This window comes from Gekko japonicus, unplaced genomic scaffold, assembly GCF_001447785.1.
Source record: "Gekko japonicus isolate JY-2015 unplaced genomic scaffold, Gekko_japonicus_V1.1 scaffold58, whole genome shotgun sequence".
NCBI classification, from domain to species: Eukaryota; Metazoa; Chordata; class Lepidosauria; order Squamata; family Gekkonidae; genus Gekko; species Gekko japonicus.
This window is the reverse complement of record NW_015162475.1, coordinates 757,307-775,641: the sequence shown is the minus strand read 5'-3', so window position 1 is coordinate 775,641 and position 18,335 is coordinate 757,307. Positions and strand designations below refer to the sequence as shown.

The window sequence follows — 18,335 nt, the reverse complement described above, 5'->3', positions numbered from 1 at the left end:
TTGAGGGTTTGGTTGGTGCCTTCCTCACATCCTTTTCACAGCACAGGTACAGACACAGACAAAGGGCGACCCTAAGTGGCAACAGTTCTTCCTCACCTAAGTGGGGGAACTACTGAGAAACCCTGGCCTGATGGTCAGAGCTGCCTGGCCAGCCCCTATGGGTGGAGGGGTTCTCACAGAAACATTTCCTGCACGGAGAAGATCACCTGTCTACACGGTAATTAGAGTGCTGGGCTAGGAGTTGGGAGGCCCAGGTTCAAATCCCCACTTTGCTTGCTTGCTTGCTGGCCTTCAGCCAGTCACACACTCTCAGCGTAACCTACCTCACAGGGTCGTTGTGAAGATAAAATGGAGAACGGGAGAACAATGTAAACCACACTTGGTCCCCCGTGGGGATATAAAGTGAAGTAAATAAGTATATTTGATATAATTTGCGTGGCATCAAGTATGTTCTTTCCAATCACAAACATCGTTTTCTCAAAGAACTGGATTTATAGCTTCCAATGACTATGCATATCCATGTAGCTGCTACTACTTGGTGTTTCGGACAGTAGCTTTAAATGGTAATTACACATTCAGTTCAGACATATGGAATGAAGAGCAGCTTTGGGATCGTTGGACCCAGGAAAGGAGAAGTCCACCATTTCTCTGTTCCAGATCATCTTCCTTGCAAGTTCCAAATTGGGTTAAATGAGTTATGTACCCTTTCTCTCCACTACTTATCTTCCAAATAATTTTTGGAATGGGTTAAAGGTTTGCCTTTTTTTTAAAGGGATCTGTTAAGTACATCAGAGGCTAGCCACCAGATATACACAAACTAGGAGCTAGAGCTGAAACCTAGGGCTAGGATCCAAACAGGTGTTTCTGCAGGCAGAAGGATTTTTGTCCACAGAGCACAACTTTCTCACCCTCCCCCAGCCCCAAATATCCCCCCCATGGTGGTCCTGGAGCAGCATGGCACAGGGGAGTATTGAGGGCTGCAATGTGGGAGTGGGAGAGTAAGGCACACTTTTGCAGGTGGAAATCTTGCTCCTTAGGAAGCACCCTCTTGGATCCTAGAACCCTGCCACATTTAAATAGATGGAATTAGGGTACATCACCGAATACTATAAAACTGTAAGTCTAAAACATTAACAGTGCAGTCCTAGACAGAGTTAGCCTAAACTAAACCTGTGCAGTGGGCTTAGCTTGGAGTAACTGTTTAGGATCGCATTGTAAATTGGATTTAATTGCCATTGAACTGAGCATCAGCTGTTCGGGGAGTTGGAAAGGTGTCAACAGAAAATGTTGAACTGTAGGAATTGTCTATGGAATGTTATAGGCAAATGACACTTAAACTGGAGAATCCTGTAGTTGAAAGAAGGGGTTGCTGACCAGGAGTGATATTGTCATAGCTGAAATTTAGAACTGTGAGAAGACTGACAGTGCAGTCCTAAGCAGAGCTGATATTTTTAGCAGTTTTCACACAATATAGATCATGCACTCTCAATGCACTATAGCGATCATTTGCCACTGGATGTCCTGTTTCACACAGGAAACAAATCGTGTACGTTTTGTATCACAGTCTCACCGTTCTAGTAGTTCAAGGCAATGTCCATCATTCTCTGCTTCTCTGTTGTATCCTTAAGCTAACCTTGTAAGGTTGATTAGGTGGAGAGGGACTAGCCCAAAGTCACTCAGTGAGTTTTTATGTCTGAGTGAGGATTGAAACCTGAGGCTGTCAGATCTGAATCCCACACCCTAGTCCATACGCCAGGCTTCTAAAAGAAAGAGAATATATAGCCCTCCCCCCTCTATCTTATGCATATTTAGGCTTTAAACCCCAAAGTTGCTCATCGGAGAGGCTAGCTTGAGTTGTGGCACTGAAACTGAGCTGGGAACTGGCAAGCAAAAGAGGCTTGCTGGTGCTGGCAGCGATTACAGGAAGGTGCTAAGTATTTGCAGGATCAAAACTTTAACTGGCAGCAGGCTCTGTGTTATCTGTTGCAAGCTTGAATATAAATAGCCCAGGGAACGATTTACACACACCTTAATGGCCTTGAGTGAGGGTATCTAGCACAGTATTGGATTACAGTTGTTATATTGGTAGCTGGAGGTGGTTTTATAGGAAATGCTCTTACATGAGCATTAAATTGGGTACAGGTGTTTAGGGAGAGATTGGGGGTGAGGGGGACTGCGCCTCTTAAAAAAAAAAAGATGAGAGGTATGTTAAATTAGGTTTTTGCTGGGCTGCCTTTGGGTGTATCAGCTGAAGGGACATTCGGTTTAATATAGGGTTTAAGAGTTAAAAGTAGCTAGAAGGCAGGGAGACGTCTGGTCTATGAGAAGGTGTGGAAAATAGGGGAAGTAGGGGAGGATTTAAATAGCATATGCTTGGAGTTTGGCTTTCTTAAGTGAGAACAGTTGTGTGTTAAAAGGGCTCTTCATTGCTTGACTACCCGGTTCCAGAAGAGGTAGGTAGGCTTACATTCCTGTTTCACTGGGTAGCTTTCCCTTTCTCTCCCCTTGTTTTCTGTACCCTTAGGCATGTATCTTAGTGCACAACTGTCTTAATAAAGCTTAACAAATAATCATTTTACTTGTAGGTTTGGTGGGTGGGGATGACTAATAATGATAATGAAGTTCTAGGGAACTTGGTGGTCGGATTTTAGTTAAAGTGGGTGGAATAAATAAGCCATAAGGGTGTGTAGTCTGTGCTGTACTAACTTTGGTCTGTTTAGAGCTGGCTATATAGGATTGAAAGCGAACAGATGAACTGGCTCTATGGTGTATTGGATTCTTCTTTACTTCTAAGTAAGCATGCATTGGAACAAGTGTTAAGAGTAGGGTTGCCAACTGGTCAGGACAAAAACGCCCTTCCCTTTATTTTTTATTTATTTTTGGATTTATATCCCCCCCTTCCAAACGGCTCAGGGTGGCTAACATACGGCTAGTGCCAGGTTAAATAGATAAAATACAATAAAACAGCATTAAACATCCACAATAAAATCCCATAGACAATATTTAAGGTGCTTTGGTGTTATCCTATATATAGATCCCCAAGACGGGCAGTAATCCCAATTCGACAGCCGGCTTTATTAAGTAGCGAGGACTCCAACGATGATGTTTAACGGAGGCTTAATATGTGACAATGAGTAGGGGACGCTCAGCATGGCAAGAAGGTCCATCACATCACCCGGTGCTTGTTGTGGGTTGGGCTGCCAACAACCTGGAAGGGGGGAAGCACTCTGCCCCTTTAATAAAAGCTTAAGGTGTGAAAATGTACAGCTGCAGCTTTTCATGGCATGGAGGTCACCAGGTAACATTCCATTAAACCTCTCTTAAGGGGGCGGGACATTTCCCCCCCCTCAAGGGACAGCCACAGGGACCAGTTCAAAAGTTGGTAACCCTGTGTCAGATAGTTCTTCTGGGGGTTCTGTTTTGAGGTTTTCTATTATTCCCTGCTACTAATGCAGCTGTAGTTGCTGTTCTGCAAAATAGAACTCACCAGGTTGGCATAGCTGGTGTATGTGCTTCATGTTTCTGTCTGTTCAATATGACTAGAGAGCTTATGGCATAACAGCCTTAGTGTAATGAGGGTCCTGAACAATGTTCTCTCTAAGGTGTGGAGTCTTGTGAGCAAAAATTCTACTTTGTGAACTACTGGCATTAAAGTTGTGAGTGAGCGATTTGGCTACTGCATACGTTAGTTTTGCTCTGGAGACATCTTTCCTGAGCTAAGAGAAAAATGTGTGAGCCAGAGGCTAAAAAACTGTGAGCTAACTCACACTAACTCAGCTTAGAGGGAACAGTGGTCCTGAATACAAATTCTTAAAATCTGTCATGAGGAACATCTGCTAGGTGGACAGTGTGGATTGACACCTGAAGCTTTGGTGATTTCCAGAGATTGTGGGCATGGTGTCTGGGGAGAGACAGGAGCTCAGTGGAGGGCTGATGCCATGGAGTCAGCTAGGGTTGCCAACTGTGGGTTAGGAAATCCCTGGAGATGGTTTGGAGTTGTAGCCTGGAGATGGAGGAGTTTGGGAAGGGAGGCGCTCGGAAGTCCTCCAAAGCAGCCATTTTCTCCTGGGGAACTGATCTCTGTTGTCTGGCAATCAGTTATAATTCTGGGCGGTTACCAGGCCGCACCTGGAGGTTGGTAACCTTTGCTCTCCCAAGCTGCCATTTTTCTCAGGAGAACTGGTCTCTGTAGTCTGGAGGTGAGTTAAACATCCAGAACTCTAGGCCTCATCTGTAGATTGGTAATCCTACAAACACAACAAATGATTTGGTTTTTCTCTGAGCATTGCAGGAACTGGCCTTCTAAGAGCACTGTTGGCAGCACCGTTGTCCCAAATGGAGGAAAAGAAATGGAGAGTGTGTTTTCTCATAGACCTGTGAAGGACTTTGTCACTTTGGATCTTATTGAGAAAAATAGTTAGTGGTTAGAGTTGCCAGCTCTGGGTTGGGAAATACCTGGAGATTTGGGGGGTGGAGTCCGGAGAGGGCAGGGTGTGGGGAGGGATCTCAGCAGGATATAATGCCTTAGAATCCATCCTCCAAAGCAGCCATTTTATCTGGGGGAACTTACCTTGGTCATCTGGAGATCAATTGTAATAGCAGGAGATCTCCAGCTGCTACCTGGAGGTTGGCAGCCATATTGCTGGATGTGATAAAGCGCGTACGCATGGCTCATACTGCTAATCAAAAGCTAATGTTTGGAAGAGAAGATGTCTTGAGAGGAAGAACTGGGTGTAGATACTGTGAAATGGCTGCCATTGGCTGAAGTTAGGACCTCTAGATCCAAGCTGTATAACATATAAATAAATGCAAGAGCCTGGGATCTGATCCCACATGCATGGTGTGTGTTTGACACGGACTGAGGGATATTCCTAGGCTTCTTTTGCTACAAGGAGAAATACCTAAATAAGTTTGCTCCTCCATAGTCTGTCTGGGTTTGCGGCATCTTTGACTCCCTGAGGCAGAATATGGTTACGAGAAGGATATTACGAGTATGATATTAGCTGCTTGTCTGTTTCTAGGCTAGAAGATGAATGCTGCTCCTGCCTCAGAAAGTGGACCCTATCCCACAAACCAAAAGCCCTTTTTTTACGCTCAACCGACTGCACAGCAAATGTTCCCGAATCCATGCTTCCTTGGCCCTGTATACAACCCATATGGTGTTCCTGCCACAGGTAAGGCAAGTTGCAAATGACTGAGGGGAGGAGGGAATGTGTAGCTTGAGCAAATGACATAGACTGCTGCTGCTAAAACCCCTGGAATCTGTTCTGGAGCTTTAAGCTTTCTGCTGACTTTCATTAGGGAAGAACAAGAGTCCAGTAGCACCTTAAAGACTAGCACAATTTGTGGCAGGGTGCGAGCTTCTGTGAGTCACTGCTCACTTCTTCAGATACAGGAATGTGAGTCCATCTGTCCTATATTTTGGAGAGTGGAGTGGCTTCAGATTCCGAATGACAATAGCAGGCACTCCAAGAAACACTTTCCATGATATAAGGACAGAGGGGCTTGCATTCTAGCTGTTTCTGAAGAAATGAGCAGTGACTCACAAAAGGTCCTACCCTGCCACAAATTGTGCTAGTCTTTAAGGTGCTACTGGACTCTTGCTCTTTTTCTACTGCCACAGATGAACTAATATGGCTGCCCATCTTGTGCTAACTTCCATGTTAGGAGTTAATGTCCAAAGTTTCTTTGTAGCTGGTTAATGTTAATCTAATATAGTATGTTTATACAGACATCCCTGTAGCTTTAGCTACCAAACTAGGGTTAGTTTGTCTTTTAGTAGAGATCCTCTTGGTCAACCATGTTAGTAGCAGAACTTCAGTGTGTGAGACTGCCAGAAACATGCAGGTAGTGACACAAAAGACTTCATCAACTCAGGAGACCAGCAGAATCTCGAAGACTAAAACTTATTTTGGCATAAGTGCTTGTGTGAATGTATGCTTGCTTCTTCAGATGCACAGAAGCGCTCTGCTAAAGGATATAATTGTCAGTTTATTTTACTGTGAGGAAGGCACTCTCCTGGATACTTCCCCTTGAGCACCAAAATGTCTTGGGCAGGCTTGGATCAAATGCCTTTCTGCCATAACTGTTCTCATGTACCATGTGAATGCCCTTGTGAATGTGGCCTGCTTGCTCTAACTTGGAACCATGAATTATACCCAGGATGGGCAGAGGGGCAGGCCTTATACTTCCCCTTCTCTTTGCCCATTTCCTGTTCTGGAGAAGTGAATAACTGAACTAAAGTGGCTAAGAATCTTCTTGGCCCAAGAATCTGCTTTCTAATTGGTTCATTCTCCTAGGGACATGAAGACTCTGGGTTCAAATTTTCCTTGAAGGGAGGGGATGAGCAAGCCGCTGCCTGAGACCTGTTGTCAATCTGGCTTTTGGGTGACATAACAGATGAGTTTAACCCTGTGTGGAAATGTGATGGGGATGCCAACACTACTGTGCCCTAAGCTTCATTGATGTTCCCTCAGCTGGGTTCTGCATATAGCTGGGACAAAGTTCCAATGATTGCTGTTCACAGATTGCAATGCTAATAAGGAAGGGAACTAGTCTGATGGAGGACAAAGGTGGCTTGCAAGGTTTCCTCCAGTGGATAGCTTACCTGGTCATGCTAAAGTTCTGGTGAATGACAGTGTTATAAACTAGTGAATTTGTAAGTTGGGGCATCCTGGAGAATATTCTATTGGTGAAATGTATGTGTTTGTTTCTTTACACATCTAGGCTTCAGAAATGCAAATCCGTATTACCCACTCTATTCTATACCTCTCCATGACTACCCCGGATATCTTGTCCCACAGCATCCCATGCATATGAGAGTTAACAGAAGACCTTATTTTAATGGTCACCTACCCTCGCCCATGTTTTATCAAGCGACACGGTTCAGGCACTACAACCCAGGGAAACGAACGGAGACTAAAGAAACACAGACAGATCAGAAGCAGTCTGAAAGCAAACTGAAAAGGCATCAGGATCACAGCATGGAAACACAAGGCTGTGATGCTGGAAATGCAACCTACACCCCTTCTAGTACTGGTAAGGGAGCTGCAAGCCCTGTAGAAAAACAGGACAGGGCTGCATTTTCAAGTGTTCCAGACAGAGACTTTACCAAGAGCTCTTCGGGGTCTGTACAGTTCCGAAGCCTCCCCCCAGCAGGCTATGCCTATGAGAAAGAGGAGGTCAGGATAGAATACGACAATGATGGTGCCCCTGCCATTCAGTTATGGAAGTCCTTCAAAGAAACAATCCCTCTATATGATGTGGCAGAGAAGTCAGTCCCAGAGAATGTAATGCAAAGAGATATGTTTGCTCTGGCTTCCTGTGAAGGAGTTATTTATGGGCCTCCTAACCGAGGGGAGTTGGTGCCAAGTATTACTTACCCAGAGGAGCAAAAGGCTCTTGAGGATGTACAAGAGAAAGAGCCTCAACTTAAAGGAAAACTGGATGCAGAAAAGCAAGGAACTGCGAGCCATTGGACAAGATCTCCGTTGGATGACACCAAAGCAGGGCAGATGGCTGAACCAACTGGACCTGACTTGATGGGAGTGAGGCAAGAAGCTGTGATGTCCAAAGGATCTTCTGGCTCAAAAAGGTTCCGTGGTTCAAAAACTCCTCAAGAAGTGTCAGACCCGATTCAACAAAGTCTGTCTGGTAGAGAGAAAACAAGCGATGCTGATTTCCCTGAGAAACTGGAGGAAAAGAATGAGGTGTCCCTTGAAAGTCAAGTAACTCTAGAAAAAAGTCTGTGGTGTGATGAGTCAGAGAAATACATTCCTTCTGACAGTTGGCTGGCTCGTATAGACAACATGGACCCCAACTACAACATGTATGTGTCCCAAAGGAAACGCCCAAGTGTGCTCAGCCTTACCTCTGATGAGATGTCTTCTGTGGATGAAGGCTCATCGATGGATAACTTACCAGTGTCTTATTTTGCCCCTGGCTATACATTTCAGAAGAGTGGGTATCCCTTCAAAAAAAGCACAGAGGGCTCAGAGAGAGAAAAAATTAAAAGTGGAGGTTTCCTCAATGAAGACGAGGACAACAAAGACAAGGTGGGAGGAGAGCAGGTTGGTGCTAGTGAGGGCCAGAACGTGAAGAGCAGCTCAAGGATCAAGATTAAAGAGCTTTCCAGTCGAAGTAGAAAGTTGGGCACTCTGCCTAGGTCTTCCAGTAGAAAGAAGCTCTATTCCCTTAAGAAAAAAGCCGCTAAGAGTTTGTCACCCTCAGAAGCTGAGGACTCTGAGGAATACTGGGTTAAAGAACCAGAGGATGAGGAAGAGGAGGAGGAGGAGGAGGAGGAGGAGGAGAAGGAAGAATACTACTTGATCCAAGGAGTTGCTCCCTATGGAACTTTAGCCCCTGCCAAATATGGCTTCTACCAACAGGATGGCAAGCAAGTGTTTTGGAAGATACCGAAAAATGCTGTTCCAGCCCAGCTCATCAGTTGGCCTGTTCAAGAAAAAATAAAACTTTCTAGACCAGCTAACAAACTGAGGGACCAAGAAGAGGATGAAGATGTCTGTGGCGACTGCAACTTCTATCTGAAGAAACCTACAGCCCAACAACTTGAGGTGCTCGGGCACAGAAGAAATTCACAAAGGTATTCAGGTAAAAAACAGAGCCTGTAACTTGGTAAAAACTTCTAAGGCAGCATTCCTTCTGGCTGCGATCCCTTTGCCAATGGGAAGTGAGTGGGAGGGGAATGGAGCGCCTGAATGTAGGGTGGGAGAATACTTTGAGGGTGACTAGTTGAACCTTCATCAGACTTCTTAAGTCCCTGTTAACACTAGTGTCTAGTACAGGGGTCCCCAGCGTGGTGACGATGGGTGCTGTGGTGCTTGCTGACACCTTTCCTGGTGCCCACCAACTGTTTTTTTAGAAAGTAGGCAGGGCCAGATGGGGCTTTTGCCCAGCAAGGCCGCTGATTGGCCACTGGAGAATTGATTGGCTGTGTGGATTTTTCAAAACACCCTTTGGCAGCAGCTGCCACCACGGCACAAGGATCTTCACTTTGTGACTGAAGGCAAGCTGCAGCAGCCATTTTGTGGCTAGCTCCACCTCCTGAAGCAGCCATTTTGCAGCAGCCATTTTGTGCGCACGCCATGCTGTGTTGGAATTCCAAAGGTGCCCGGAGGCTCAAAAGGACTGGGGAGTCGGGAACCCCTATTTCTAGTACATACAAGCTCATGCACATTCCCGGAATCATGGCTCTAACTTAGTAATTTGTTGTGGTGCATTTTCATGCTGGAACGAGTGTCCTTTATTAGAGCTGGAAGAGGCCAACTAGACTAGACTGGCTAGGATTGTTGCAAACCAAGGTGCAAATTATTAGGTTCTGCTATTAAATCAGTGCATGGGAGATGGGGTGAGGAGCAAGAGGATGGAATTAGGTAAGATTTAATGGCCAGTGCCCGAATAGTAAATGGATGCTAACTGTAGAATTTAATTCTAGAAGCAGTTTTGAACACTCTGTCTTCAGTTCTGTAGGCTGCTGATACATTTGCTAATGTTTGCAAAAACAAGGTACGTAGCAACGGGCATTTTACTTCCTTCATCCTTTGACCAGGAAAGCTACTGAAGGAAGGCGGAGGGGTCCTAGCTGATGACTACTGGCTAAAAAGTGGTGCGAAGCCCAAGTTCGCAAGCCTGCTTCATAGTGGACTCTCTCCCACGGCCAAAAGCAGAGAGCCAGGTACGGCTTTATCTCTTGATCGAGTATTCGAATGTCTGTTATTCCTGCCCACTGGAGGGAGAATAAACGAACAAAGGGGGCTTAGGTTGGGCATATAATCCTCAAGCTGTTGCTCAAAGTAAAGGCTGTGGCAGCAATTTCGAGAAGTGTGTAGAATCCAGGGCATTTTTTGTAGAAAAAGCCCAGCAGGAACTCATTAGCATAATAGGCCACACCCAACAGCAGAAACTCATTAGCATATTAGGCCACACCCCGACAGCACCACTCATTAGCATATTAGGCCGCACCCCCATGTTACCAGAAGTGTGGTCATCCAGCCACACCCACCTTTTGCTTCTTATTCTGTTTACCTTGTTTGTTGTCAAAACCCAGGGCTTTTTTTGGAGCAGGAACTCCTTTGCATGTTAGGCCACACACCCCTAATGTAGCCAATCCTAATGCGTTCCTGCTGTTGGGTGTGGCCTATTATGCTAATGAGTTCCTGCTGGGTGTGGCCAATTTAGGAGCCAGCCGGAACTCCATTCCTGTGCATTCCTGCCCAAAAATAGCCCTGGTAGAATCTAATCTGAAACTGCCTCAGCACAGAGGCTCCCTGAGTGCAACCATATGCTGTATTTATATGGGTGATATTTGTTGGAATGTCGCTTATTTTGGGTGAGCACCTGATACATTAAGGAGCCCAAAGCTGCCATGGCAGTACGTGGATATGGACCGGGGTTTGTAGTTCTGGGGCACTTCCGCTCTGCTATGTCACCCTTCCATCAGTATCTCCAGCTGAGAAACAGCCTAGGAAGAGGACATTTCAGCCGCAGTGGAGAGAAGGCAAGTTGGTTTAAGTACCTTATTGCACCATCCTTTCAAGCAGCTCAGCAAAATGTACATAATTGTTCTCTTCCTCGATTTTATCTTCATACCAGCCCTGTGAGGCAGGTTAGGTAGCAAGAGAGTGACCTGCCCAAGGTCACCCAGTGAGTTTCATGGTGGGCAGAGGTCTGGACCTGTATCTCTCAGGTCAATAGGCTAACCACTACACCACTAGGGTTGGCAATCTCCAGGTGGCGGCTGGAGATCTCCTGCTGTTAAAACTGATCTCCAGGCGACAGACATCCGTTCACCTGCAGAAAATGGCCGCTTTGGAAGCTGAACTCTGTAGCGTTGTGCTCCAAACCCCACCCTCCTTAGGCTCCACCCCAAAAATCTCCAGGTATTTCCCAGCCTGCACCTGGTGGCCCCAGATTCTGCACTGGCTCATACTAAGTCCTTACCCTTTCCTTACCAGGGCTTAAAGCCATTAGGGATGTATAGGTGTGTGCAAGGGTCATTTCGTAGAAAAAGAGGTGTAGGAGCTCATTAGTAGAGCTCATTAACATAACTTATTTGCATATGCCACACCCCCTGACATCACTGGAAGTGATGCAACACCCACCACTCAGGCTCCACTGGACTGTTTTGGATTGCTAGCTATTGGGGTGGGGGAACGTGCAGATCTGACCTCGCAGAGGAGGGAGAGCTTGTACCTGAATAAAACGTGGTCTTAAAGGTGCCACTGGACTGTTTTGGACTGGGAGGCCGGGGGTGGGGCTCTGCAACTTACCTGGCTGCTTCTTGCGCTGACTGAGGGCTGCTGGGAGCAGGGGGCAGGGCTTGATGCATGTGCCTGCCCCCTGGGCTCTTTACTGCCGGAGCTACGCTCCTGTGTGCTCCTGCAGGAAATGACTCCCGTGTGTGTGTCAATTGGGAAAATGGTATAAGGGTGGGGAGTTGAGCTCCAGTCCGTTTTGGGAGGGCACAATGACTGTCTCTTGCAGGTAAATGGCATATTGTGGGTTGCAGATCCCCACTGTGCATGTGATGTGGTCCAAATCCAAAAATGCTGTTGTGTCAACTAACCCTGAGAACGAGTCACGTGGCTCTCCCCATTAGTTTAAGAGCAAGCTAGTCTGACTGGCCAATCAGACGTCATGCCCTTTGGTGCCAATTCCCTACCCTACTACAACGGTAAAGGGAATAAATCTGTTAACTGGACTTCATAAACCTGCATGATTCTGAATGCAGAGTGCACGCCGAAGAAGAAAGGGGTGCGCAAGCCTCCGCACAAGCGCAGGGACACAAGAGATGATGCAGAAATAGAAGAGCAGTGGGAGAAAATGAAAGTCGCCCATCATCACAAAGGTTAGTGTATGAAGACGGTGGTTGCTGCTGCGGCATGAACCAGAGGTGGAGTTGTGGGTTCTGAAGTCAGGAATCTGAATGACCTCTTGGGTCCAAAAGCCTCCCCTGGCACGAGGGCTTATAAGAGCAGCCGTGCAGCACTTGGACGGGCTCTCTGATCATGCAGGGAACCGCTGAATCTGGAAACCATCATGTGACTTTGAATGGGTGTACCGGAGGCTTTAGAGGTAATCATGAAACAAACAGGTTCCTTTATTTAAAACACTTATTAGCTGCCTTTCTTCCTTATGGAGCTGAAGGCGGCTTACAACATAGATAAAGTACATAAAACAAAATACATTAATTGAAATTACAATTTCGGACTGCTAGTAACTTAGTCAAACGCAGTCCTAAAAAAACAGCTGCCTGCTAAAGACCAAAAGGGAGGGGGAAGCCACACACCTCCCCCCCCAGGGGAAGTTGCTCCATAGTCACAGGGCTGCCACTGGAAAGGCCTTTTCTTGTGTCCTCAATAACTGAGCTTCTTTGACTGAAGGGCTCTGAGCTCACTCTTCTCTTTGGCCCGATGGTACGTGTCAATTTCACACAAGCTGCTGCGCGACCGCATTTTGCCCCGCAGCTTCGTGCGATTTCCCCCACGTCTACTCAATCCTGTTTTTTGAGGATTGAGTAGTCGCGGGGGAAATCGCACGAAGCTGCAGGGCAAAATGCGGCCGCGCAGCAGCTTGTGTGAAATTGACACGTTACGTACCATCGGGGCAAAAGGGAGGAGTGAGCGCGGAGCAGCGCTTCTGGGAAATCACCCACAATGGGTGGTGGTGGTGGGGAGCTGCTGAAAGGGGCATTAGGGGAAGTGTAGGAATGGGAATGCCAGAGTGTATCTGGGATGAAAGGACTGGTCTAAGAGTTCTGGTCATTGACAGGTGGCCATTAATCTGTGGAGAGTTCATGATTTTTGTGGTGTATTGGGCAAGTGCTGAAGGCGGTGGCTCCAGTTCCTTGGAGAACTTATATGTGTATGTTTTGGGGTGGACCTCTCTAAGTGGGGAAGAAACCCTGCTTTGCACACATGAACGCTTCCTGGGTTGCACAGAGAAAAAGTTGCTGATCTAGTGTAGTGGGGAAGTGTATTTTCAGAGAGGGAAGAGAACCTCTGGGACTACTTGTGCACGGAAGGATAGGGGGATGGACAGGGAAAGTTTCTCAAGGTGGATTATACATAGCGAGTTGGTACAATTGATGAAATGGGACATTCACACTGCTTGCCACCTACCGGTGAAAGGATGCCACAAATCGCAGATAGGTGGGGGGACAGTGTGATTGCTGCTTTCTGAAGTTGGCATTAGGAAATTTTAGCAGTTTTTGCGTACCTGAAACTTAAGGATTTTGCTTCTAAAATTCTGTCTGTTGGAGACAACGTATGTTTGTGAACAGCTCTTTCCTGTAATGTCAATAAATCAAAAGTTATGTTCTCAGCTTCCAGATACACACTTAAACAGTATATTTAAGACTGCTACTACAGCACAGATGCTGACTGATTATTTGATGCAATAATTCAGAGCAAAGGGTGTCCGTAAGAGTGTTGATGTTTTAAGCATCTTTGTGTTTTGAGTAAAAATATCCTTGATTGGGTTTGCCTGTGTGCTTTATAAAGTTTACATCTCTGACACCTGACATTACATTTTATGGCACACATGGCCTGGCCTGGCAAAAGTGACATCATAACAAATGAGTTCAACACCTGTGCTTTACCACCAGGATGCTGGGAACCAATGAACTGTATGTCTTATAGGATAGGTCGACAGACAAGCAGTTACTAGCAAGGAATGTACAGCAGAACTTAGAATCTGTTGCACATTCCTTGCTAGTAGCTTCCAGGGGAGCAAGGCTGTACTTCAGCAGCTCAGCCCGTTCATCTGTCCTTTGTAGGCCAAGTCTGTCTGCAAGCATGTTTGCAGTGAAATCTGTTTATATCATGCCTCATTTTTTCCTCTGAGTAAAAGGACTACCTTCTGGCAGTGGGAGCGAGGGCTTCCTTTGAGTATTCCTGGCAAAGTGGACTATGCACTGAAACAAAGGCCTGAGTCCAGTTGTAATGCTTGGGAAAGGCAGTGGACATGTAGTCCTTGCAGGGCTGTAATGTTTGGGGTGCGTGTGGAGCCATATGCGTCCATGATCCCTTGCAGTATCTCCCCACATGCTTATGCAGAAGTGTCTGGAACCCATCTCTTCCTAAGAACTCACCTACAAACGGAAACGGGCAAGCAATTCCCTGCTGAGTTGCAAATGTCTGCAGAGTTAATCTGTGACGTAGCATATAATATCACAATTCAACGGTAGTGTTTGGTCATGACAGGCTCACTGTAATTCTTTGCGCTTGGTATGTTTTATATATTCAAAAGCTTTCCCAAATACATTGGAAGAAAAAGGAAAGCTGGTACATTAGATGTAGGCAGCTTTGGCATCATCTCCTTAATGTTTTAGCTTTCCCCAGCAAGGTATTACGGGACAAGACTTAAGCTTGGCCAGAGAAGAATTCTGAAATGGCACAAACCTTAAAGAGGACGCTACATGCACCTGAATGGGCCATTTTATCCTGTTTAGACTCTTCTTAATAGTAGGCAGAGTAAAGCTGCAAAAAAACCTGTACCATTTAGTGTGGGTTCTCACCAAAATACCATTGGGTGCTTCATTCTCTGCAGCCGTGAATGGGATCTATCTTGAGGCATCACCCATATATAAGGATTTCAGGTGAATCTTGAATCAGTGTGTCTCAAGCTAAACACATACAAGCCATTGCGGAAGTAGCAAGTGCATATTTAAAAAGAAACAAAATACTAACATTCCTTAATTTCTTTGTGCAGTACATGGAGTGAGAAGATCTCTCTATAAAGGAAGATCAGAACTGTGAAAATGCTACTTTCCCCATTATCCTCCTGATGCGTTACAATTACCTTTTTGTAAGCAACTCGGCAAGATTTAAGTTGCACTCCGAAGGCAAGGTTCCTGAGTCCATGTTGAAAAACGAAATGTATTAAAGTTGGGCATTAAATTGAAGGTGTTTATTGTGTTCTTTAAAAATACTATTAAAATTTAAAACTGCACAAATGTAGTGTCTTGTATCACTTATTGAAACCTCATGTACATGTTACCGACCTGTGTATTGAACAAAATGACAATCTTAAAAGCGGTGTGATGAATGACTACATTCAGACATATTTGTTTAAACCAGTTTGCATGACCCCCCCCCCCCCGGTTGGGTGACATAACAGACCGTTCTTTGTAAACCCCCAGTAGTGCTACTTGCCTCATTTCCTATCTCTCTGGATGTTCTCTCAAGGTTCCATGATGTACTGTTGGGCTGATGGCAAAGCCTCACCACATGTTACAGCTTGCTTGTTGTTGGTTTGCTGCAATAAATGGGCACAGCAAGGCAAGGTACCTCTTTGCAAATGATTGGTCTCCCTCTCCACCTGAGTGTGTTTCACTGGGTTCCTGAATTTCTCAAAGGATCGGTCTTCTCCACCGATCCATACTGTCACAATTTCATTGCTGCTTTAATTTTCCTTTGGGAAAGGCTGAAAACTCAAGCATGTTCCTGCTCAGGGTGTGTCCTCGGGGGGGGGGGATATCTTAGAAAGCTCTGCTGAGAGGTATATGCTGCTGGAGCAGCAAGATTGCATGGTCTGTGCTTTTTCCTGTGTGCAATAGGCTAACAAGAACAGAGTTACTGAGCAAATTTGCGGGGGGGGGGGTTATCTATAGTCAGACCTCATGATAAACAGAAATTACCAACACCGATACAAACCATAGTTTAAGAGTCCCAGTTTAGTATTTACTGTCTACTTGTAGGTTGTGTTCAGACAAAACTTGGTTTAATCAAGCCATGCACCCAACGTCTAATGGCATCCATAATAGCTCCGTCCATCTCTGTGATTTTGCCCAGCCAAATTAGCAAATTTAACAATTCGCCTTGCTACCTAAATTTTAACTGTGAGCCTATAAAAAGGGTGTAGTTATCTTCTCCCCTACAGATTACATTGTGTAGGAAGGCTGCCCATTAAGGATAGTGCCAGTCGCTATTAAGTGAAGAAAAGGCTAAGTGAAGAGGCTCTTCCCTTCCTAGCCACTGTGTCACAACTTCACAAGGGTTCTGTCAAGTTAGGCAGCTGGGTATTCAAAGTCTCACTCAGCATGTGTGATTATCAATGCCACAAGTACAGTAGTATTACCTGGCGAAAGCTGCCTCCTATGATTGAATGTTATCTGAACTTATAGTGTGTTAGCCTGGACATGGGATGACAAGTACCTTTACATAGGTGGGTTGACAGTCCAGTGGTTACTGTCAAAGGAAATAAGTAGTTGTGCTTCCTTATGTGCAAACAAGCATAGTAAGGACCTGAAACTTACTGGAGCAGAGATGCAAATCCCAGCTTTGCAAATTACGCTGGAAATAGGTCACCTTTTGTAGCCTTTTGCCTGCTGTTGGCCTCAGTCATTTAAGAGTATCCTAAATACCCTCCACAAATTAGCCAGTGCAGGAAAAATATACATCCCATATATACAAAAATGACTTTTGACTCCTTAAATACTAGGTAAACAATTTGTCTTGAACTGGAGGTGATGTTTTAGCTCCTGAATAGCTTAAAGAACAGCTTTTAGCACTCAATTGAAGTATTGTGTTCTTTGCACACTACAGATCATAAATCAGTTTAGCAACTCAAGCAAAATGGTGTCTTTGGCTGTTTTTTTTTTGGGGGGGGGAATGCTCACTATCTTATCTTGTATGTACTGCATGTTGCATAGAAATGCCAGAGATGTGTCAGATTCCCCTTGAGATGGGTGACTTTTTTACCCAAAGAGTAATTAACACATGGAATTCACTGCCACAGGAAGTGGTGGCAACTACAGGCACAGAGAGCTTTAAGAGGGGATTGGATAAACGTATGGAGCAGAGGAGGATGAGTGGCTATTAGCCACAATGTATAGATAGAACACTAGCAGCAGACAGACCACCTTTATTGGTATGTCAGAGATAAGATAACATTAAAATTCAGGAATACATCAAAGGTATGGCTGTCAAACAGCCAACAAAAAAGAACTGATCAATTAATAGTTTCCCTGGTTCGAATTACAGATTGAAGAAAACAAGCAACATAGAAGCGTTTTGCCTAGAGAGTAGCAACTGGACCTTGATACTCTCAGGAAGACCACGCCATGTAAAAAGAAGGGTGTCCAGAAATTTTCCTCGAATCTTAGTATAAAATGGACAATTTAAAAGAACATGGGAAATGGATTCGATAGCACCCTGACTGCAGGGGCATTTCCTAAGTTCATAGGGGATTTTTTGGCATCTTCCAGAGAAGATGGCCGATGGCAATACGTTAGATCTGGCTAACATAAATGCCCTTCTTTGATGGTGATCAGTTAGAGAACAAACATAAGTAGCTGTCTGGCCCAGTGTCTGGGATAATCCCAGATGAACTGGGGAACAGGTTTTCCTGGCTGCCTCAGTCAGGCGCTGAAATTGGATATCTAGAAGCCTGCGTTTAATTGTATAAAATATTGTGGAGGCAGATGACAAGTAAAGCGGATCTAGATGTATTCCTAAGGACCTAATTTTTGGGGGGACTGATTTCAGCCAATTAGGTTCATAATGATCTGTCAGCATTAAAAAGGTAAAGGAATTCGGGTCAGGATTAAACAGAAGGCGCAGCCAGAATTTGATGGTCAGAAGCCAGGCCTGAGTTTCCAGCAGCATCTGGCCGGTTTCAAGACAGATCGCAGCGTATGGGACACAATTAGGGAGTCCAAGGATTTTCTGCAATAAAATGGATTGTAAACCCTCTGTTGGTTAATTGCATTTATCCAAATGGGAGCGCCATATAGAAATTGTGAACTAGATTTTTCATTGAAGGCTTTTAAGGCCATTGAGACATATCAGCCCTGGTCACATTGGGGGAAAAGGCGCGGCTAAAGTGCGGCTTTTGTGAGCTGCATCAAAAGAGAAATCCCCCCAGCCGCCGCACAGTTCCTCCCCAGCATGATCAGATGCCAGGGGGAAGCCACGGACAGCAGAACGAGGCGAGCCCACTGCGCATGCATGTGCATGCACAGTTCAGCATGTGGGAGAGACGGGCACACCGGCGATCATACGGCCACCCCTGCTGCGGATTTTCTGGTAAGTACTAGTGTTTTGTAGGGGTTTTTTAAATCCGCATCTTCGGCCGGAAGAGACGGATCGGGGACGGGTGCACGCCGCTTCCCAGATGTTGCGGTGTGATCATGCCCACGATCCGTCCTTCTTGTGGATCAAAGCCTCCCGTGTGACCGGGGCCATCTATTGCCTCTCATATAGAAAAAGCGGGCAATGGCCTCAGCACCGTTTCTTGCTAGAGTAGTAGCACATTTGTGGTGAGTAACCCAGTTCCCATTGTAGAAGAAGTTGATCCCCAAGTATTTAAATGAT

The 18,335-nt window shown here is 45.5% G+C and overlaps 1 protein-coding gene across 1 annotated transcript; it reads left to right on the top strand.

The window, feature by feature from the left end:
- The first annotated feature begins 2,409 nt into the window (after nucleotides 1-2,409).
- On the top strand, nucleotides 2,410-11,871 carry LOC107105728. The gene is made up of 4 exons (XM_015405729.1): nucleotides 2,410-2,453; nucleotides 5,022-5,174; nucleotides 6,727-8,610; nucleotides 11,750-11,871. Exons 2-4 carry the CDS (start codon nucleotides 5,030-5,032, stop codon nucleotides 11,869-11,871), a joined length of 2,151 nt encoding a protein of 716 aa, XP_015261215.1. The 5' UTR covers nucleotides 2,410-2,453; nucleotides 5,022-5,029.
- The last annotated feature ends 6,464 nt before the right edge of the window (nucleotides 11,872-18,335 follow it).

Coding starts and splice junctions, on each gene's coding strand:
- LOC107105728 (XM_015405729.1), top strand. CDS start 5,030: ATGAATGCTGCTCCTGCCTCAGAAAGTGGACCCTATCCCACAAACCAA. Junction 5,175..6,726: donor ATATGGTGTTCCTGCCACAG/GTAAGGCAAGTT, acceptor TTACACATCTAG/GCTTCAGAAATGCAAATCCG. Junction 8,611..11,749: donor AAATTCACAAAGGTATTCAG/GTAAAAAACAGA, acceptor TTCTGAATGCAG/AGTGCACGCCGAAGAAGAAA.